The 23,164-nt window shown below is 40.1% G+C and overlaps 1 protein-coding gene across 3 annotated transcripts in view; it reads left to right on the top strand.

The window, feature by feature from the left end:
• The window catches only part of LGR5 (leucine rich repeat containing G protein-coupled receptor 5), a 121,536-nt gene extending 98,939 nt beyond the window's left edge, over positions 1–22,597 (top strand). For 2 of the 3 annotated variants that reach the window (XM_007448778.1, XM_007448776.1), the window contains 12 exons: positions 2,361–2,429; positions 3,813–3,884; positions 7,485–7,556; positions 7,704–7,772; positions 7,914–7,985; positions 11,385–11,450; positions 12,607–12,678; positions 16,213–16,284; positions 17,111–17,236; positions 18,276–18,421; positions 20,119–20,202; positions 21,407–22,597. In XM_007448778.1, coding sequence (XP_007448840.1) covers positions 2,361–2,429; positions 3,813–3,884; positions 7,485–7,556; positions 7,704–7,772; positions 7,914–7,985; positions 11,385–11,450; positions 12,607–12,678; positions 16,213–16,284; positions 17,111–17,236; positions 18,276–18,421; positions 20,119–20,202; positions 21,407–22,494 — 2,008 coding nt within the window. In that variant the 3' untranslated portion in view covers positions 22,495–22,597. The remainder of the gene's footprint in view (positions 1–2,360; positions 2,430–3,812; positions 3,885–7,484; positions 7,557–7,703; positions 7,773–7,913; positions 7,986–11,384; positions 11,451–12,606; positions 12,679–16,212; positions 16,285–17,110; positions 17,237–18,275; positions 18,422–20,118; positions 20,203–21,406) is intronic. The other variant, XM_007448777.1, reaches the window with a different exon arrangement.
• Positions 22,598–23,164: the final 567 nt, after the last annotated feature.

Genomic DNA, 23,164 nt, shown 5'->3' with positions numbered 1-23,164 from the left:
CTGCTGAAGCAACTCAGAAATCTACAAATTAGTAACAGTAGTACATTTATTGAGTATATCTCTAACCAATATTGTACTGAGCACTCAGCATACATTGTTTCAGTCACTCCTACAAGCATCCCACTAGAGCAGGTGCTACCATACCATTTTAGGCTCCAGTAAGGTTAAGTTACTTTATCAACACGACATAGCCAGTCAGCAGCGTAACTGGGATTTGCTTCCTTCCCTAGTTTGACTCCAAAATCCATGCTTACCACTATACCCTACTTCCAAAGAGTGGGTCAAAACCTCAGTTCTGAGTTGGTATCTGTAATAAAAATACATAGAGTCCAGCCAGCTGACCACCCAGAGCCACAGCGAGAACAGTTCTTACGGGCCTCCCCAGGGCTGAGCTGTTTCCTAGGGGAGGGGCTGCTCTTCATCGCCCTGTTGAGTAAGAGGCCTAATGAGGGTGCTCACAGGCAGTGAGGACATCGTGTGTGCTGGGAGAGGAAGTGGTTCCAGCTGCGCCCTCCTCACCTCCATGTTTTTAACACTCAAGTGTAATAAGCCACACAGCGCCGCTGAATCTACAACACTGGCTCTGACCAGGACTGCAGAAGGACGTGACCAAAGACCACATCTCGTATGGCTTTGGAGCCCTTGTTCATTTGCATACAGAGCTTAGCACTTTGTACCTGGTCAATTTAGCTTCTAACCAGATCTGGGTCCACTCATTTCCTGCGGGACCTAACAGCTGTCCTTCCAGGGTTACTTAAGTCACTCTGTGCTTCCTCTTAGAAAGGAGGAATCATCCTCATAAGGAGATGCCAAAGGTGAACTTGTCCAGGCAGGACTTTGAAGTCGACTTAAAGGCACAGGCAAGCTGTTCCCATCAGCAGCTTGGAAAACTTAGAACATCTCCCTTATTTACACAAAGACTGGGCTGGGGAATATTAGCAATGGATAACACCTTCCAGTCCTTTTCAACACAACAGGAACAAAAAAACAAGATGGGCTTTGATAGGTATTTCCATAAATAGTCTTCCTCACACACACACACACACACACACCCCCACACGGGGCGCTTGAGGTAAGGACCCAGGATTGCAAATTCATGCAATACATGCATTCAGCGCAAATTCATGTGAGTCTCAATGTCCCCTCTTCCCTCGCCTTGCCCAGGGCTACAGAGGCTCAGTAGATTGGTTATTCCCAACCTCTTCCTTTCCCTCACTAGAAATCTAAGTAATTTATAAGGACCCAATCCTCGTTTAATCAAAACAGAGCATCTGGAGAGATTTACAAACAGGAAGAAAATTTATGTCCACAAAAGACACGTTTCCTGCCTGCTGTATAGCTTAAGGATGGTTTGTGCCAGACAAGTAGGAATCTTGATTCATGTTTAACTTGGTCAAATTATCTCTCTCTTAAAGTTAAATAGGAATTCTTCCCCACAGAGGAAGATCTAACCACATCTGATTGCCTGACCAAAAGGTTTTTCTGCGTCATCTGGGAAATCTGCCGTTCCCAGAGACAAGGAGGCAATTACTTTTTCATATGGAGATGTAGATAAACGGTGAAGTTAAGTCTATAAAGCGCTTGTGAGTAATGGAACTGAAAAGCCATTTGTGTCATAACAGAGAAACGAATGATTTGAGATGGTTTGGCCATTCTGTCTCTATGCAGGAAGGGTGATAGAGAGCTTTGCCTCACACACCAAGGAAAACGTCACCGTCACCCTTCGGATCTGAATCTTTATTTGTGACCGTATGGAAATTCTAGACCTGAGGTTCTTCCTGAGAGTACCCTGTACCACATAAGCCTCTCCATAAGCAGACTATCATCCTGGACCTCAGGCTGGGAGAAAGACAGGAACTGTACCAGAGTCAGGAACAAAGCCACTCTCCTAGGTGTCCTCTCAGGAGAGACTCTGAAAAGCAGTGGGACAAAGTCAGAGAATGGAAGAGGGGACCGGAAAGTGGATGTGGTTCAGGAGCCCCGAGGAGGGTACAGACTAGCTGGCAGCTTGGTGAGCGGGGTTCGGGTGAAGAGCTACAGCGGCCAGCCGCCAACACCTGGCCAAGTGTCCCACCTGCTTGGACATTCACACTGCTGTACATCCCCTCCCTTCTTTTAATGCCCAGTGCCATTGAGCCATGACTCTTTGAAATTTCTCATGACCAGTCTAATGACTATTTTAATGCAGATACTTGTGGAATGATGGTGGTCAGCCAACCAACACAATCTCTTCATTAAGAAAAGGAATGAGAATTGTTATCAATGATACTGGTCCATGGGAAGAGCATGTTAACATTCCTTGTAAATGTAATATATATGAATTTTTAAGTGAAAAACTGAATTTATTTACTTATTTTCAGAGATTTAAATTATAATAATCTTGATGAATTCCCCACTGCAATCAGGACACTGTCCAACCTTAAAGAACTGTAAGTAGGACAAATTTAATGGGAGAACTATTCTTTGTGAATTTATATTAAAGTATGTTTGACTATTGCACCTAATACGACTTACTAGAAAAATTTAATAGGTCATGTAAATAATGATTAACTACATCCAAAATATATTTTAATTTGCTTCTATCACCAACAAACGGCAGATAATATTTTTTTAATTTATAATGGATTTCTCTAATATATATATATTAGAAAAAAGGATACATATTTCTTTAAGCCATACTCTTTTCCTAAGCCACATTTTCCCAACATTTATATAAGTTATAGGTTTGTAGAGAACTCTATCAGAATTCAGTTATTTGCTGAGCATTTCGAAAAGACAAACTTTCCTAGGTTGCATAGGACTGGATGAACACGATATATGTGCCTAGTATAGTGCTAGATGCCTTCATATACATTATTTCATATTTTTTAATGTTTCATAAATCCTATTTAATTCTTAAAGAAACTCACCATTTTACTACAGTAAAGTGAACTTTCAGCGATTAGGTTGCATATATTGTCTTTTATATATTGTAATTTAATTACTTTTCTTTGTACCTAAAAATATGAATAGCCTATGTAATGTTCTAACACTTGGAAAGGAAAATAAACACAGAGCCTATTCTCTTGGCAGAGAGAAATAAGACACACAGCTAAAGGAGGTAGACAGCAGAGCTTGTTTATAAGAAAAAACCTCTATGTGGTTCTGCCTCAGGAAACCCCACACAGGGCTTAGCTGGGAAGTCATCATTGTCTGGGTCAGGCAGCCCCAAGACTGCCATTCACCTCATTCAGCCACAGACCCACATAGACCAAAGACCATTGACTCTGCCCCTCTGCCAGTCAGACAACATTAGCACCGACAGATGAGAATCAATTTGTTATTACAGACTCACTGAGCTGGGGCACCTTTCTTCAGCTCAGGAAATTTTGTCCTCATAAGGAGATTACTTAAATCTCTACTCACTGCAGCTTAAGTCAATTTTCTCTTCTCCTGGCTTTAAATGGGGTAAAGAGGAGAGATCATAATCCTCTCTCCAAAGATGGTTTCCTCGGTCTCAAGTTGTTATACCATGATGCTCTATTGGATATTAACAGATGGATTTTCTTTTTATAGCATTAGGTTGTAAGTTTCCATAAAGCACAGTTATCATTTTCAGATTCTTTATTCCTCTTTCCAGATGACAGCTTGTGATATCTTTTTCTCCTAGAGAGTAAGTGAGGGCAAAAACATTTCAAAATGCATAGAGGAATTTAACCTTATCCTCTAGTTACTAAAATTGCTGATTATTGCCACGGGTTTGGTGAGGGGACCATTAAATGATTTTACCCCACAGGTTATTTTCTATAAATTATCTTTTCCTCTCTTTCTAGAGGATTTCATAGCAACAATATCAAGTCGATACCTGAGAAAGCCTTTGTAGGCAACCCTTCTCTTATTACAATGTAAGTAGCCATAGTTCTTTTCGATTTTTCTGTCCTGCAATATAGCACGAATTGCACTTTTAAACATAATACAATAAATGTTCTATATTTGCCCAAGTTTTGTCTCGGTCACTGTAGTGTGTATGGAGATGTTTTGCTAAGTTTTAGCCAAATGCTGAAGCAATATTAGAGATGCTTTTTCTTAGGACCTACAATGTGCATTGCCTTATGCTTGGTATCTTCAAATGCCTTGTGTCACTGCACAATAATCTTATGAAATGCTTTTTTGCTTATCTCTATTTCCTAAGGAATAAAACTGATTTTTAGAGCATCAATGTCAAGGTCACCTAGTCATTCAGAACTTGAACCAAGTATAGTAGTAACATAAATTATTATGTTCTCACCCCCAAAAAGATAAATATGTGATAGTTAATAGTTAATTATCCAGGTTGGGGGAATCCATTCACAATGTATACGTATATCCAATCACCACACTGTAAGCTTTAAATGTACCATTTTATATGTCACTTATACCTCAATAAAGCTAAAATAGAAATACATACATACATACATTATTATATATGATAGAGGTCCTTTACTGCAAGGAGGGGGAGATGAGGAGACTACTGCTTTATGCTAAGTAGCCATTCGATACCCATTCATTCTCGAGTCCAAACACTGAGTTACATTTATACAAACTAGGATGTAATTCTGGAAAGGTGCATATGTTCTAGGAAGGTGTATATGAGGATATGTATGCCATAATGGCATAAGATAGAGTTACAGCTTCAAAGTAGGATTAATTCTATGTTTCATATTTAGCACAAACAGAAAATTGATCCTGCGTAGGTACATATAGGAAGGTGAAAATACGTAAGTAATAGGCTGGCTCTTAATAAAAAGACAACTGACAGGTTTGGGGCATAGTATTGGCCTAAGGTCATGGGTGGGGGGTCTGAAATATGGAGGAAAGTAAGGACGGCTTCTGAAAAGGACTCTAGGGCACTTCTTGGCAGATATTCGGCATCCTGTGCCAACTTGATTGAGAGGCTTTCTGGAGCCGTGTAGCATTCGTCACAAATGAGCTGGAATCCCAATTAGCCCTGACAAGTGAGAAAAAAAAAATACCATTCATTATTTCTGAAACGTTCTGACAGTATGTTGGCAAACTAAGGGGGTTAAAGTTTGTTGCCAGTAAACATTAGTTCTCATTAGAGAGTATTTACATACTAAGAAGTTGGCAGATTGCATTGCCTTTCTTTGCCCCTTCTTTCCCTGAAGCCACAGGACTGGTTTTCTTAATCACCCTTTTGATATGTTAATACCCCTTGAAGAGGACTAACAGCCCCCAATATTTATTAGCACCCCTCTCCACTCTTTGCTGGCCTTGACTGTTTTCTCCCAGAAGCTCTTCTCTCCTTGCTTCTGCCTCCATGTCTATCTGTGTCACTACCGCCCCCGCCCATACTCCCCCCAACTCAGATTTCTTTGCTTTCCTTGTCCATTGGCTACCCAGGCCTCATTTCTACCTCTGTAGTCCCCATCCTATCCATAACTTCTTTCCATCCCCTCTGCCACCAGCCCCTCTGCTAGCCATTACCTCTAGATTTCTACCAGTCTAAGGCTCACACCCCTGCCTCTACCACTAGCAGTGTGCTCACCCTGAAAGCACAGCATCCATGTTGTCATTCTCTTGCTGTGAAACATACAGTCAGTGTTGTCTGTTTACATTAAACGCCAACTCCTTTCCACATGTGGAAAGTCTCAGCTTTCCACATGGCCCAAGCCAACCCTCCTAACCCATTCCTCAATTACCTTACGCCATAACCCAGACCAACTAAGCTACATTCATAGAACAAATCCCCTCCTTTATTTCCTTTGCTCCTATGGTTCCATCCCCTCACTATGCTTGTCGAAATTCTGTTTTCCAGGGTCTATTTCAAATGGCATTTTCATGAAGTTTTTCTTGACCTCATGAGAGAACTCCCTCCTGAGAACCCTATAGCTCCGCCTTGTGTTTGTGATACTTATGCCTTATGTACATAAGCATGTGTATTCATAGCTGCCCATTGTACTTACATGCACGCAGGTATATGAACATAATTACATACAAACAAGCATATAGTGTAGATAAGGGATAATGTAATATTCTGAGGACAACTCCATTTTTAAACTGTAAGATGTATAGTCCTCATATAATCGAAGAGAATGTAAAAAAAGAATATATGTGTGTATATATATATATATATATATATATATATATATGCCCGAACCACTTTGCTGTACACCTGAAACTAACACGACATTGTAAATCAACTACATTTCAATAAAAATATTTTAGAAAAAGATTTATAATAAAAAGATGTACAAGACAAAACAAACAGAAAAGACCTATAGTCCAGCTCTAGCCCTTTCTCTTACCAGTTGTCTAATCGAAGGGAAAAGAAGTCAGAGGGTGGGAGTGCGGACAGGGATTTGGCACATGTTGAGTGACAACTATATCCCAGGTCCTGTGCCAGATGTTACATGTGCGTTAGCTCTTTTAATGTGTACACAAACCCTACTACTTAGTATTATTACATTAGTTGAACAGATTAGAAAGTTGAAGCTCTGGGAGGTAATGAGCTTTTACCAAAGTATCTGAGCCTCAGCTTCCTCCAAAAATGAGGGAAATAGTACCTAAGTGTCTCTGCCATAGATCTTATAAAGTTGGCAGGTGGATTAATTGAACTCTAGATGTGAAAATGCTTTGTCAACCAGAGAGTCATATCCCCTTATTTATTTGTTTTATCCCAACTGATTCCGAGCTTCTTTAGGGCAGGGACACCTTATCATTCTTATTCACATCCCCAGCATCTAGCATAATGCCAGGCACATAGTAGAGAGCCAATGACAGCCTCCTTAATAAATCAGTCTTTAAATGCAAGCAGTACCTACCCTCATGCTTTGAGCATAAGAGACACCAATAAATATTTGTTGAATTTAATTGAACTGGAAGGATGTCTCAGCTAAGAACTGTTTGTGGGACTCCGTTGACCAGGTGGTTCAAATACCTTTACATTGAAAACATCTGTAAAACAAAATACTTTTGAAGTTCTAATAATGTCTTACCTTTTAGAGCAATCATTGATTTTTTAAAATCTAATGTTACAAAAACCCAGAGTAGCATATTTCCTCTCAAATAATTTGAAGGATCCTTTGCGTGTGTGTCAGAAGATTTGACCAGAGGATATGACCCTCATGTAACTATATAGAACTTCATATTTCTTTAGCTAATGATATAACTGCCAGCACCTTGAACTACCTTTTGCCACTCAATGGATAGTTCACAGATATTGGAGGCAGAGGAAGAGCTTTAAGTATAACTGTAGTCTGTTCACTTGCTTTTCTCCATACGAGCTGACATTCATATCTGCCTTGCTGTCAGAAATTTTCAATTTTATGTAGTACGGATTTCTCACCAAAAGTCTCATAATACGAATGAAAATACTTTTGAGGTTTACCTGAAACCAAGTAATCAAAATTACACAAGTACATTGAAGGCATTTGTTGAAATTCTGAACAGGTGTTCATTTGTCATTCAAGTTTTATACTAAGACGTTGGTCTTTGGATTTTTTCAGACATTTCTATGACAACCCTATCCAGGTTGTTGGGAGATCTGCTTTTCAACATTTACCTGAACTAAGAATACTGTAAGTGTTTATTTCTCTTACAGATCATTTTCCTTTGCAAGGTTGCTGTGAAGACCAAATGAACATTTCAAGTGCTTTGAAATGGCCATAAAAATGACCCCTTCCTAGAATCTTCTCCCAGTAATACTCATGTACTCCTCCTTCTAGGACTTTGAATGGTGCCTCACAAATAACTGAATTTCCTGATTTAACTGGTACCGCGAGCCTGGAGAGTCTGTAAGTACTTGAGTAGGCTCTTGACTTTGCCCAGAACTTGCACTACCCTTCAAGCCTGACCAGTCTTAACATCAGTGAATCAAAATATGTCACTATGTGATGCCCAAATACAAGAATGATGTCTGGTTTGTGTTTCAACAGGACTTTAACTGGAGCACAGATCTCATCTCTTCCTCAAACTGTCTGCGATCAGTTACCGAATCTCCAAGTGCTGTGCGTGTCAGTAAAGCAATAATGTTGTGTAAACGGGGGTGAAATGACCAACATTATTTCAATAATCCTTTAAAAGAGGAGAAAGTTCTTTCCTCGCAGGTTTTCAGGAGGTCAGGCCTCCTTTGCCTGCTTGGGGCCAGGGAAGTGGCTCTCGGATGTGACCCTGGTAATAATGGCAACGACGTACCCCTTGTTTCCAAGTCCCAAACAGTCTCCCATTAGAGTTTCAACCAGCACACATTTCCCTTCAGAAAATGGATGTGAACAAGCCAAAATAACTTCATTGCCCCCAGCCCCAAATCCTCTGCAGAGCAGGAAAAAAAAAAAAAAAGAAAATCATGGATCAAAAACCCAATATGGATGCCAAAATAAAATTATCAGACCCACACAGACCTTGATAAAGGCAACCAAACATTCTTCCGGTATAGTTGCTGGTGCCATGTTCTAATGTTTCATCTAATGGCTAAACAGCTTGCATAGGTTATTTCTGTTGACTTGGGCCTTTTTTCCTCTGCCCTTCCCACATTTTACAAAAAGTAGTTTATAGGAACTGGGAGAGCCTTGTTCTGACCTTCCATGTCCAGCCTCCCCCCTCAACGCCCTGGGATCACCTTCTCAAGCACTGCTGGGATGTAGTGAAGGCACCCTTAGTCTCTCGCATGGCTCTGTTCTCGAATGGCAGACTTGTGCGGCAGTCGAACGCCTGTGATTCCACCACAAGCTTTCCGGGGTACCAGAACTACAAGCAGCTCTACAAATGTCAAGTGAAAGAATGGGAACATTCTTCATTGATTCTGCCTTCCCCTATCCCCAGCCCACTGCGTCACTTTCAGGCCACAGTTGCTCAGTGATAGGAGTTGCAATAAACCACATAACAGCCTTAAAGTGAGTCATTCATGTATAAAGGAAGGGGATTAAGAGCAAGTCTCCTCTTCCTCACCTCATATCTCCCTAGAAGGTACAGATACAGGTGAGGAAAGAGAGAATTAGGGAAGTAAAGTACATCTGTCAAAATCACACTGCAAGAAGGTAGCAGAGTTCGAATTCAAATGCAGATGGTTTGATTGAATAACTGGGAGAACAAGTATAGACACCAGGTGGTGGAAATCTCAGGAGCCGTCTTCGAATTCTGCCCACCACACCCACAATAAGCATAAGTATCCTCATTTCTTCAGGAAGCTGGCTCAGTAACATGACCAGGATTTCACATACTGTAACTAATAAGTAGGGAGCCAGTATTTAAATCGCATCTGTCTCCAGTATGTCACACAGCGAATGGTAAACCACCCGGGTCTAAAGCTGCATACACCGAGGCTGACTGGCAAACTGCTTAAGAGCAAAAGCTCTGGGGTCTATTTTTCTGGTTCAAATCCGGCCTCTATGCTATCACAGTATCTTGAGCGAGTTATTTATCCCTTCCGGGGTTCCATTTCCCAGCCTATAAAATAAGAGATGTAGCCACTTCCTTCAGGGGATCGTCATGAGGACGCAATAAGTTACTACACGTCAAACACTTATACCAGCACCTGGAGCACTGTAAACTCTTCGACCATGTTAGCTCTTATCATCGTCTTTCTCACTTCCTTTACACCATTGTTCCTTCCTGGAGTGGAAACCTAGAAAGGCCTGAAAGACGGCAACTACATTAATGGCCGTATCCGGCCATTTTCAAAGCACATCAACCTGTAGTGTTGATTTGTTCTTCACAACAACCCTGCGAGATCAGCAAAGCAAGTATCTTCTCATTAAAGAAGAGAATTGAAAAAGACATCAATGCTTCGTCCAGCATATCAATGAAGTAGAATTAAAGCTGAGAGTAGAACCCCGGGTCGTGACCTTTACTCCACTCTGCTTTCTGTTCTGGAAATACAGGTCTGAGAGCTCTCTTCCTTTGGCTGCGTCATCCACTGAGTAGCTGTTACAGGAGGCGATGTCACTGTACATGAGTGATTTTGCCTCCAAGTTGCTTCTTCTCTGTGGGAATGACTTGACTGTGTGTGGCTTTCCCCACTTACTAGCTGGTGATCTTAGTCTTTGCTTTGTATGGGAATCAACACAAATGTTTCCTTCATAAGGTGACCACAAAGATTAAATGAAATAATTCAGGTCAAGCTGTAAACACAGTGTCTATATATAAGAAGTGCTTGATCAATGCTAGCCATGAAAATCATTAGGTAATAGGTGGGAAGGTGGTGGCACTGTGTCTTTATGCAGAAGGTTTCATGTACCCTCTACTAAGAACTACACAGGAAGGATTGTTCCCCTTGCTGTCTGTGGAAATGAGTGAACCAAATTATTATCAGCTTTGATAATACGTGTGTCCATTTTATCACATTCACTACTTTCCAAAAATACACACCATATTGTTAATCAGCTGTATTTGTGTATAGGCGTGGGGCATTTTTGTTTTGTTTTGGTTTGGTTTGGTTTGGTTTGGTTTGGTCTTTCAAATCTCTAGTGTAAACTACAAATTTGTGTCTGCACACAGCTTTATCTGAATTATCATGTGTAGTAAATTGAACTGTATTTCTACTTAAGTTCTATTTATTCAATAAATGTAAGATAAAGTGATCAATTTCAAAAAAAAAAATAAATAAAGTAATTTAAAACCCTCTCAGAAAACAATATGGATTTTTCAGTTGCCTAGTGGTGATCTGGTTTTAAGAATTAGAATCAGGCATGAAAGTGAGTTAGTTGATTAGCTGATAACTTTTAAAACATGAGGCATGATTTATATATATATAATATATATATATATATATATATATATATATATATATATATATCTGTTACTTTATCTACCAGCTTTCTTTTTTTAAGCTTTCTGCAAATTACCATGGCTTGTTTTAGATTAGTTATATTATACTATAAATATGTCCAGATGTTTTTGTTATTCTGTAATTTGTTGAGTTTTGGCTGAAGACTTTCTTAGATTCTTTTTCCCCCCTTGTAATGATTGATTTCAAAGTTAGTGCTATGTTTTGAATTGTTGTTGGGATTCTTTTTCTGTTGATTAGAAAAGAACCAACAATGATTCTCTCAGCTGCAGAGATATAGCAGCTCTTAGAAACAGAGGCACAATTATTTAATTTAATTTGTACTCATTTCTGTAAGATAATAGCTAGAACATTGTAGATCATCACTAACAAAACATAAATAAATTCATTAAGTAAATTATTTAAATCAATTAAAGTATAACAGTTACATTTCAGTTGACATCTGAATCTACTGCTTAATCTAATAATGCCTATGACTACCTGCTGTACATCAGGGCTGGGGAAAAGTTCATAAGTCTGCCTTTGGGAGCTAGATCGTGGTGGAGGGGAAAAGAGAGCAAAGCATGTTTCCTTACAATTAATATGTAACAGATTTTTCCCTTTTGTACCTTCTGTTTTTCAGAGATCTATCTTATAACCTGCTAGAAGATTTACCCAGTTTTTCAGTCTGCCAAAAGCTTCAGAAAATGTATGTCTGTAAGAGTCTCTAAGTCACCTAGCGCAAACCAAGAGCCAAAACTCACATTTCCAAGGGTCATTGGTTTGCTTATCCTGTGGTTCACTGGGGAGACATGTGATGCTTTCCCTTCTTACACACAGGAGCTGTGACTGTATAGGATGTCTGTAAAGTTGGGAGACATAGACGATATTATTTTACCATGCACTATACTATAAGTAAGGCATTTATTATGTTGTGGTTTTTTTTTTTCCTAACCTGGTATAGTAATGAACTGGGTTTATTTGAGCTTTGGAACTTTTTTGAACTTACACCTCCAATGAGTGGCATTATTTTTGTTCTGTTTTGTTTTTCTCCCTGAACACAAGTGAAGCTCATATGCATGGCATTATGTTTTAATATGGGGGTACTTTTGTTGGTATGTTTGCTTCACAATAGTAACCTTCATGGGAATTCCCTGGCGGTCCAGTGGTTAAGACTTGGCACTTTCACTGCGGGGACCCAGGTTTGATCCCTGGTCTGGGAACTAAGATCCGGCAAGCCGTGCGTGCGGCCAAAAAAAAAAAAAATTTCTATTCTAAACCACAATAGTAACCTTCAGAAGAGGTGCCATATTAGTCATATTTCAGGTGCCATTGATGCTACTTATGCATGAAACATTTTAGAATTCCTCTCTGAAAATTGCCTTCTCCATAAAATATCAGCGTTGTTGCTTTATAGTCATGCTTTGGTTTTGGTCAAAACAATATTAACCATCTATCCTTTTCTGCTTAATTTTTCTCCAAATGCCTTTGGGCGAGGAAGGGAGGGAAAAGAAATCCACTTTGAAAGGTAACGACTTGACACTCCTGAAGACCCTCCAAGGATATAAGACTCAGAGGGCAGAGAGAGGCATCCTCAAGGTGTTTGAATGATGTTGGCATTTGGAATATAGCTTCAGATTCACCCAAAGGGAATAGCTGCTTTGAAAGCGAGGCAATACTTTTTTATGTGGATAAATTGCAGTGTTCTTTTTTAAACAAAAAGACATTTTTCTCAGTGTCACTTGGTAGTCGTAGTTCGTGTGTTCCTGTGACTGAGGGCCGGTAACCCCTCTGTAAAAGTTCTCTGAAGACTAATCTTTGAAACCTGTGGCTCCAAAATGAATCTTTGGAACCTGTCATTTCAGAGACCTGCGACATAATGAAATGTGTGAAATTCGAGCCAACACCTTCCAGCAGTTGTTTAGCCTCCGCTCTCTGTGAGTACTCTCTCTCAGCAGCTTCCCCAACATCGAGCACTTTTCATCTCTTTTGGGTCTTCCCCTAATATTTTCTTTTCACTGTATACTTGTACTGTTGGGCCTTTGTGCATGTATCTGCTAGGAGAAGGCAAATATTTTGCTCATGATCATTTCCAGGAACAGGTTCAAAAGCAGTAAATTTGCAATCTGCCCTCTGCCAGTCAGCAGACATGAAACTCTGATAAAGAGGAAGGAGGCCAAGCTATTGAACAGCCTACAAAATGTGTTTCTGTTCCTAGCTGGGAATTGGTGGAGATTGTTCTGCCTGCAAAACTGGGGTGACCACACAGTTCTTCCTGCCTGTTTTTCTTTCCTGGTCAAACAGTTTTTCAATGTGAGTCTCTCTAAGTGCTTAAGAATCACCTGGAGGTGACTGTAAAAAATGCAGAGTCCAGGTTCTCACCTGCCTCATGAGTTAGACCCTCTGGAGTAGGGCCTGAGAATCGGTATTTTAACAAGTACACTAAGGTTTAAGCACAACTGTCCTGGGAAATGCTTCTGTTGCTCAGATGACTAAGATTTGTAAATATTAATTCCATTTTATGATTGAAAATACCATATATTTGACATATATTATAGATATTAATATATATTAATATATACTATAATAGATTATTATATATATTAATATATATTGAAAATACCATAAATACCGCTCCTCTGATGTGCTTTGCACATTCTGTGCTACAGGACTCAACACTCAGCACTGCCATCAGGTAGACCACACACTACCTGAAAATACCATATATTAACCATAAGTTTAAAAAAAACGGTAACAGATTTTTTGTGCATGACAGATTGTTTTCCATCCCGAAACTGGATTTCAGTGTAATTTTGGTGAACAATGACAATATGTAATGTTTAAACTGCAGGATGTTGTTAAAAACCCTTACTTTCCTAAAGTTTTTCTTAACATTTAAGAGACTATACCTTCATAAAAAAATACCATTCCTCAAAACATTTTAAATTCACCTTGGAGAATCAGTTTCTCCCAAAAATTCACTTTGAAAACAATCTTGCTCTGAATTTAATTGGGTTGCCCTTTCCTTACTTTTGGTCTAAAATCGGCTTGTGAAGTTCTTTAACTTTTTAAGATAAATGTGAAACAAAGATATTGTACATTACCTACTTTTATTACCTGCCTTATTCACCAGGTTGGAGTTCTGGCTGTTTCCAAAAGTTAGTTCTTTTTCAAATATATCAAAGGTTGATATATTTGATAACACTGTGTTGTACAATTGAAATTTGCTAAGAGAGTAGAACTTAAATATTCTTCACCAAAGACCCATGGAATCACTCTCCTAGATCACTGTCATCACCCTCCTTACCGGACTTTCCACTATCAGTCTTTACCCATTCATCTCATTCTCCAAAGAGAATCTTTCTTAAGTAGAAATTGAATCATGTTACTTCCCTGCTTCAAAAATCTTCTGTTATTCCCCTATTGTCTTCAATACCAAAACCAAACTTCCAAGCACCATCCTTCAGAATCTGATTCCAACCCCCTGGAACACCTTCATCTCTCACCCACCAGTTCCCAGTCCCCTGACACATGGACCATTGTTTCTCCTGGTCCTGTCGCCCATTGGATTCCTCTCCACTCTTAACTTGCCCCTGTCCATCCCATAAGAACAACATATCCTGTCTCTGAGCCCTCTCCACTCTGATGTGTTTTGCACATTCTCTGCTACAGGACTCAGCACTCAGCACCGCCATCAGGTACACCACGCCCTACCTGAAAACGACAAGAATTTTTTCATCTTCTTATCCCCAGCATCTAGTGCAGATGGCAGGGCTTGCAACCCTCACTGGACACGTATTTGATGAGCAGCTCAACAGAAGACAGTCTCCTGCTCAACTCCCATTTGTAGCTTTCCCACTCCTTCCATGCCATTCCTTCCCCTCCTTAGCTGGAATTTTCTTTTGTTCTGCCATCGATGAAAGGAGCAAACTAAAAAGCCTTCCAGTTTTCCCCAGTTCAGGGGCCTTTCAAATGAGAATGTAAATGTTCTGTGAATACCATTTATCCTAGGTAACTCAGGGGGCCCAACACCATGAATAAATTACTTTTCTGTGCTAGAGAAAAGTTGACGGTGATCACTTTCAGGTTCCTCAAATGTCTACACTTTAGTTCCCTTATGAGTTATGAATTTTAAAAATACAAATTTTAAGTTCATTGCTCTTTTTTTTCAAAGAGATATGATTTACAACATAATACCTGAATAAACAGAAGTATTTTTTGGTCCAAGTGAAATGCTTTACAGCTTCTCTTTACATAAAGTTGATTCCCTGTTTTGTTTTGTTTTTTTAATAAATTTATTTATTTATTTTTGGCTGCATTGGGTCTTTGTTGCTGTGCACGGGCTTTTTCTTGTTGCAGCGAGCAGGGGCTACTCTTCATTGCAGTGCGCGGGCTTCTCATTGCGGTGGCCTCTCTTGTTGCAGAGCACGGGCTCTAGGCACGCGGCTCAGTAGTTGTGGTGCACGGGCTCAGTCGCTCCGCGGCATGTGGGATCCTCCCGGACCAGGGCTCAAACCCGTGTGCCCTGCATTGGCAGGCGGATTCCCAACCACTGCGCCACCAGGGAAGCCCCATTGCTCTTTTTAAAAAATGTGTAATTTCTTATTCCTGTAAAATTATCTACATTTCATTACATATATGTCTGTGGAGTGAATTTCATTTCTCAATAAATTGTAGATTTTGTTATCAAAGGCTTTTATTTCCAACATATGCTAGCCCCTCTCTTCTTCATTTCCCAGTTAAGAATTAAATGTCCAGGGGCTTCCCTGGTGGCGCAGTGGTTGAGAGTCCGCCTGCCGATGCAGGGGACACGGGTTCGTGCCCCGGTCTGGGAAGATCCCACATGCCGCGGAGCGGCTGGGCCCGTGAGCCATGGCCGCTGAGCCTGCGCGTCCGGAGCCTGTGCTCCGCAACGGGAGGGGCCACAGCAGTGAGAGGCCCGCGTACTGCTAAAAAAAAAAAAAAGAATTAAATGTCCATTCTCTTTATTGGGAATTTTTTTGAAAGTATCTCTGTGTTTCTCTTAAGGCCTGACATACATGGACAATGTACACAAATTTTTGTTGAGTTTCATTACATATCCGGGGATATTTTATAACTTAAAATTTACTTGCCTGTCAGAGGAAGAGCCTCAGAAGTTCCTGTCTCTTCCAATTCCCTGACCCCCACTCATCTTAGAAATGCCCTAATAAAATTTTACAACCATGTTAAAGGCAATTTTTATCAGGAAGAGAATAAATCTAAAGTATCCACCTGAAGGATTTTCCTGGATTGATTTAAACAAGGTTGCTTTAAAATTCTTTTATCATTTTATAATATTAATATCTGCATCTGAAAGATGATTTGATAAGTTAATTGCTCCTGTCCTGAATGGAAATTACATTTTGTTAGAAGAATGAATATATATGGTAAAACTTCACACAGTCTTCTTTTATATAATCCTCTCACTTGCCTTTTTTTTTTTTTAATAGGAATTTAGCTTGGAACAAAATTGCCATTATTCACCCCAATGCATTTTCCACTTTGCCATCTCTAAGAAAGCTGTGAGTATTTCATGACTTGTTTATGGCATGTCTTTTAATAATTGGGCCCCATCTGATTAATCAAAAATGTTGGTTTTGCTGAAAAAGCCCACAGTGCACAGAATGCCCAGCCCTCAGTGCCTCCTGCGCTGGAGCTGGATCACACCAGAAACGAGCACCCCACTTCCCAACCCCGCCCCTCCAAGGCCATGAGCGTCCTTACGTGGATAAATGACGATCTGGGTGACAGCTGGTTCTGGTTATTGAGGTGAAATTTTCCATTTTTGCTGAGCCATCAGGTGGAACGGACTAAGTAATCAGTTCAGTTCTAAAGGTCTTTCATTTTACAGTTTGCCATCTTGACTAACAGAAAACCTTCCTGTCCATTTTTTCCCTCCCTTTCCACCTCTTGCTCTTTCCTCTCCCTCTCTCCCGTGTCTCAGAGACAAAGAAGGAACTGGGCAGATAGAAGTTATGGCGAGCAGGAAGAAAATAAACCCCCAACAATGTTCTCCCCCTCACCCCTAACTTGATCTAGTCAGCACCACTTTTCAAATTACGTGTAGCACCCTCCACTTGACTTTCGATGTCCCCATCTGGCAAAATTAAGCTGAATGTAGAAATTACAATTTGGGTGTGATTAAAACATTTTTCTCCTGCAATTCTGATGGTAAATAGAAGAGTTGTTCAGGAGCTAAAACCAAAATGGTTCCTTTTACCATTAAGAGGAAGGACCCTGCTTAGAAGTTTTTATGGAGCAGTTTAATCATCTTTACGTTGCTTTTTTTAACATAATCGTTTTATGCTAACACAGACTAAAAGCCAATTGTTGTTTGATGTTTTGCAGGGACCTATCATCCAACCGCCTGTCGTCTTTTCCTGTAACTGGGTTACATGGTTTAACTCACTTAAAATTAACAGGAAATCATGCCTTACAGAGCTTGATATCATCTGAAAACTTTCCAGAACTCAAGTGAGTTTGTCATTAAAACTAATAAGATACATTTGTGGTCATGTGAAACAATAGACGTGTTATAGTGGTTTTCAAAATTTATGGGACTCTTTTGAATTGCATTTCATGCCTTCAAGTCCCCCACCCCTGGGGCATTGTTAGGACAAGCCCTGGAGTGGGAGAACGTGTCTTCCTGACCACACTTCCTTCCTTCTTCAAAGATGCCTCCTGGAACCACAGAGTTCATGGAAAGAGTTTGAAAACCATTGATCCGTGAGATACAAACTAGGACATGTAATTAAATAACATTATAACATAACTGTACTCCTGTTGACATGTTTAAATTCGTCTTGCTTATGTATATGTTCTAATAAAATGTACTAAATTAATATTTGTTTGAGGAAGTAATGCTCTTTAAAACCTGTTACACTTATTAGCGATAAAGTCCCTTGAAAGATTTTATATATATATATATATATGTGTGTGTGTGTATATACACATATATATATATTCTGTATATATATTAAACCACAGTACTTTTTACATACTGTAAAACCATAACCCCAAAAGAGAGTTTAGAAAATAAAAGAGAGGAAAAAAAGTCTACAAATCCCCTTAAACAAAGTTTTATGTTATTTCCTTCCAGATTTTGTTTCCAATGTATTTTTAATTGTTAGACTCACAGTACGTATACAAACTCATATCATCTTTTTGTCACTTTACGTTATGTCATACCATAAGCACTTTTTAATGGTGTTACAATTTTCCTAACAGTCATTTTTTAATGTTTTTATTATGGAAATTTTCAAACACAAAAGTAGAGAAAATAATATATCCATCACTCAACCTCAGCAACCGCTCAACATTTCATGGCAATAATTTTTAATAACTCCGTTGTTATGAATAGCACTGTAATCAACATCTTTATGCACAGTTAATATTTTAGATTACTTATTAAGGCTAAGATCCACAGGCAGACTTATTAAGTGAAAGATGAGCACTGTATTTAACAATCTATTTCTTTAAGTGTGTGTTTTTGTTTGGTTTTGTTCATTCAAAGGGTTATAGAAATGCCTTATGCATATCAGTGCTGTGCATTTGGAGTATGTGAAAATGTCTATAAAATTTCTAATCAATGGAATAAAGGCGACAACAGCAGTGCAGATGACCTTCATAAGAAAGATGCTGGAATGTTTCAAGTTCAAGGTAAGAGCTGCTATGTCACTGTGATGGAATTGTGTCTGAACGGGGCTTGAAAAGTCATAGAGCAGATCATCTGAACTCCAAACAAGTCCCTATGTAATCACCCCAGCAAGTTGAGAATCAATCCCACTTTTTAAAGATTCTTAGAGAAAGAGAAAACTCCTTTAGGATTCATTCTAAAAAGTCATCTTTTCTCTAAGGGATTTCTTAATACTTATATTTACAATTAGATCCCTTTTAGCACATATTGTCCTCAGGGGTAAATATTAAAATTGATTATCAATATTTTCATAAACGTTTTTGAGGGCCTTATCCCTGTGGATAACTTTTTCAAACATGCTTCTGCGCTTTTTTCTCCAGAAAATACAATCTATTTTTATTCTTAAACCCCAGTGGGGAGTGGAGGAATATAGACATTTTAGATGCCTCCATATTTCAGCAGAAGGGCTTAAGAATCCAACTTCTTATCCAACTAATCCTAAAGCATCTTCCCCACCTACCCCCCACAAAGGCTAGCTGTCAGGAAAGTGAAATGAGATAATGTCTGTAAAGCACTTGGCTTTCCTTGAAGCAAGACCTGACTTAAATAGACAACAATGTACCTCAAACCACACCTGTGGTAATGAGGCAGTGCTCTGGGCAGTCCCCAATTTCCTTTCCCTGCCAACCTTGCAAGTTTGCACAGAGTCTAAATAGACTGGCTTTTCTTCCTTTGGGTCTTAATGATTTGTTGATTCCCAAGCAAGTACGATTCAGTCTGTCTGCACATTATCTTAACTTTTCTTCCTGCACACAGATCTGATTAAGGAGCTGATATTATAGCCCTTGGCTTTTTTATTTTAGGCTACAGTATATGTCTTGCTCTTGTTCTTGCTTTCATTTTTGCTTTTTCTGCCTCACCCACCCTAATTTCTACTATATTTATTCAAGCCTCCCCCCCCCAAAATAAACAATTAGAGTGTCTACTGTGTGCCAGGCACTGTTCTATGCCCTAGAGGCACACAATGAACAAGAGAGACAAGGTTGTTCGTGGAGTTTATTTTCAAAGACAATGATTTGCAACCCTGGTCCATACATTGTAATCACACAGAAGCTTTTAAAAACACTGGTGCCCAAACCTCACACCAGACCAATTAAATCAGTAAGTGTGTTAGATCACAAAACTCCTGTTTCATGGATAGCTAATCCAAACACCAGTTACTTGATTTGTCTTCTGTTAAGCAGAATTCCCCAGAAAGATTGAAACTTACTAATTCTCCCTCTTGTACTCAGAGAACACAGCTCAGAACATTTGCACTATAGCTATCTAAGTGTTAGAAAATGGGATAAAGTGGTCCTTCCGCTGAATGGAGAGGCCCATGGTCTCTCTCTAATTTAGGTCAGTGCAATTTGGGGCCACTGTGAGCTCCAGGGAACAAGAACAGAATGAGGGTGCTTCGACGTTATGACAGGGAGTCCAGGGTTACTGTCCCTTGCCCCCAGTTCTGCTGAAATACTGTCATATAGTAGCTTGAGTAGAACATCCCAAAGCAATTTTATAATAGACTTGCAAGGAAGCCCAGGGAAAAGTGGGATGTCTGACCCTCAGTTCCCTTTGGGACATTTCACGTCTCTAGGGCAATCCAGGACTCTCCTCTCTGGAAGTTGGCCCCTGAAAAGAGAGACAGAACTAATCATTCCAGAACTTCTCATTCCTGCAGATGAGCGTGATCTTGAAGATTTCCTGCTTGATTTTGAGGAAGACCTGAAAGCCCTTCATTCGGTGCAATGCTCACCTTCCCCAGGTGAGAAAGGCATCAGAACTGCTCAGCAGCAGTACCCACCCTTAACTCTGAGGCCATCAGGGACATTTGGCTACACTTCAAGGCAAAATCTGTGCCACCTTTGCAGCTCATCAATATCCCACCCCATGGGGACCTTTAAAATACAACTGTTCTTTCCCTGGAGTTGGTCTCCATTCATAAATAGGATCTTTGTAGGAGACTTTTGATTCAGATTAATGGAAATGAAAGAACCAATCTTATAGTTAGAAGTAAATGTAATTTTTAAAATAATATTAGCTATTTAGTCTGGTATGCAACAGTCTTGCTTCATGTAATCACTGATTTTTGACAGTGATTTCTTGTAAGTCTTCTCTAAATAGCTATTTGGTTAAAGCAAATAATAGTTTTAGAGATAAGTAAAAACTATGTATATTATTCACTTAATTGTTTGTCCCATTCCCTGAAATAGGATAGACCAGTGGGGAAAAAAAAAAGACAGCTGGGGAGGGTTGATATTTTATTTTCAACAATTTGATGGTTCCTTGCACCTAAACGTTAAATGTCAATCTAAACCCAAGACGACATTCTCATGAAATGCACCTTCATACTTCCTCTTCTAACATCACTGAGTATTTCCCTAGGATTCTCCTTCCCTGTTTACAGAACCTTTTTTGAAGCATTCTGGACAGATATCATACAAAGCCCAGGAGGGACTTCCCTGGTGGTCCAGTGGTTAAGACTTCGCCTTCCAATGCAGGGGGTGCGGGTTCAACCCCTGGTCGGGGAGAAAAGATCCCACATGCCTCCAGACCAAAAAAGCAAAACATAAAAAAAAACAGAAGCAATATTGTAACAAATTCAATAAAGACTTTAAATATGGTCCACATCAAAAAAAAAAAACTTATTTTAAAACAAAAACAAAAACCAGAGATCTGACTTGTTACCTGGCCCTCACACTGCTGTATTTGGGGGACCTGAATCCAGTGATTTAAACTCCCCGGCTCCATTTCTCTGGGCATAGCTTGAAAATCTGGGCACCCGGTATATTCACCTTTACATTAAATAGTGGTTTAATAAAGTGGAGTGTGCCATAAGGGAACTGTGTGTTACCATGGCTGTTACTGGTCTCTATCTCTTGGTGTCCTAACAAGAGAAACAAAGAGGTAATCTGGCAAAAATTGTGAGCCCTAATTTGATACCGTCTTTTTCTTCCTTGGACTTCTAGGCCCTTTCAAACTCTGCGAGTACCTGTTCGGTAGCTGGCTGATCCGCATTGGAGTGTGGACCATAGCGGTTTTGGCCCTGACGTGTAATGCCCTGGTGACCTCAACCGTGTTCAGAGCCCCTCGGTACATTTCCTCCGTAAAACTGTTAATTGGGTTAATAGCCGTGGTGAACATGCTCACGGGGGTCTCCAGTGCTGTGCTGGCTGGCGTGGATGCCTTTACTTTTGGCAGCTTTGCACAGCACGGTGCGTGGTGGGAGCAGGGGGTCGGCTGCCAGGTCGTCGGGTTTTCGTCCATTTTTGCTTCGGAATCCTCGGTTTTCCTGCTTACCCTGGCAGCCCTGGAGCGTGGGTTCGCTGTGAAATGCTCTGCAAAATTCGAAACGAAAACTCCTTTTTCCAGTCTGAAAGCAATCGTTGCGCTCTGCGCCTTGCTGGCGGCGACCATAGCCGCGGTTCCCCTGCTGGGCGGCAGCGAGTACAGCGCCTCCCCGCTCTGCCTGCCGCTGCCCCTTGGGGAGCCCAGCGCCACAGGCTACATGGTGGCCCTCGTCTTGCTCAATTCCCTTTGCTTCCTCGTGATGACCATTGCCTACACCAAGCTCTACTGCAATTTGGAAAAGGGAGACCTGGAGAATATCTGGGACTGTTCTATGGTGAAGCACATTGCTCTGTTGCTCTTCACCAACTGTATCCTTTACTGCCCGGTGGCTTTCTTGTCCTTCTCCTCCTTACTGAACCTCACATTCATCAGCCCTGAAGTCATTAAGTTTATCCTTCTGGTGATTGTCCCCCTTCCTGCATGTCTCAATCCCCTTCTCTACATCCTCTTCAATCCTCATTTTAAGGAGGATCTGGGGAGCCTGGGAAAGCAAACCCACTTCTGGACAAGATCGACACACACAAGCCTGATGTCTATTAACTCTGATGATGTTGAGAAACAGTCCTGTGACTCAACCCAGGCCTTGGTAACCTTCACCAGTGCCAGCAGAGCCTATGACCTGCCTTCCAATTCTGGGTCACCACCAGCTTATCCGATGACCGAAAGCTGTCATCTTTCATCTGTGGCATTTGTCCCATGTCTCTAATTAATATGTGAGAGAAAGTTTTCAAAAATTGAAAACCCAAAAATGTGAGGTTGAGTATATCAGAGCAGTAACTAAAAAGAGCTGAGCTGAAACTTGATTTAAAAAAAAAAACAAAAACAACAAAAAAAAAACCTCTCAGTGTCAAAAAGCTGATAATTATTGATACAAGAGAGTGAAAAATAAGTCTAAATGCTGCTTATATAACTCGTTCAAGCTATATAACTCAGTCACACTCTTCAGGTAAGCCTAAAATATATATAAATATTTTAAAAACAGATTGAAATGTTCAAAAAATTCTCCATGATTTCAATTGAATTCTTTTTCAACTCACTTGCTTACGCAAGGGGTTTTAAACCAGAAAACCCCTTCATATATGGTTGGAGGCATTAGGAAAATAAGAGTTTTTAAATGGCCCGCATTACTAAGTAATGGTTGTGACCAGTAGGATTTCATTTTAATGACCAGGTGGAGATGTTTTATACTGCTTCACCTTTCCTCAGAAAGAATCCTTCCAGGTCACCAATACCCCTGTGAATGGATAACATAAGGCACTGTTAATTCATTCACAGTCACATCATTTTTAGAGATGCTAGATTTTATGTATCAGCACTAGATGGTTCCACCCTCAGTGGAATAAAACTGCTTACAAATACGTTGAAAGGAAAATGAA

The sequence above is a fragment of the Lipotes vexillifer genome, unplaced genomic scaffold (assembly GCF_000442215.2).
Source record: "Lipotes vexillifer unplaced genomic scaffold, Lipotes_vexillifer_v1.1 scaffold329, whole genome shotgun sequence".
NCBI lineage: Eukaryota > Metazoa > Chordata > Mammalia > Artiodactyla > Lipotidae > Lipotes > Lipotes vexillifer.
Note: the sequence above shows the minus strand (reverse complement) of the source record. Positions and strands in the feature narration are given on the sequence as shown.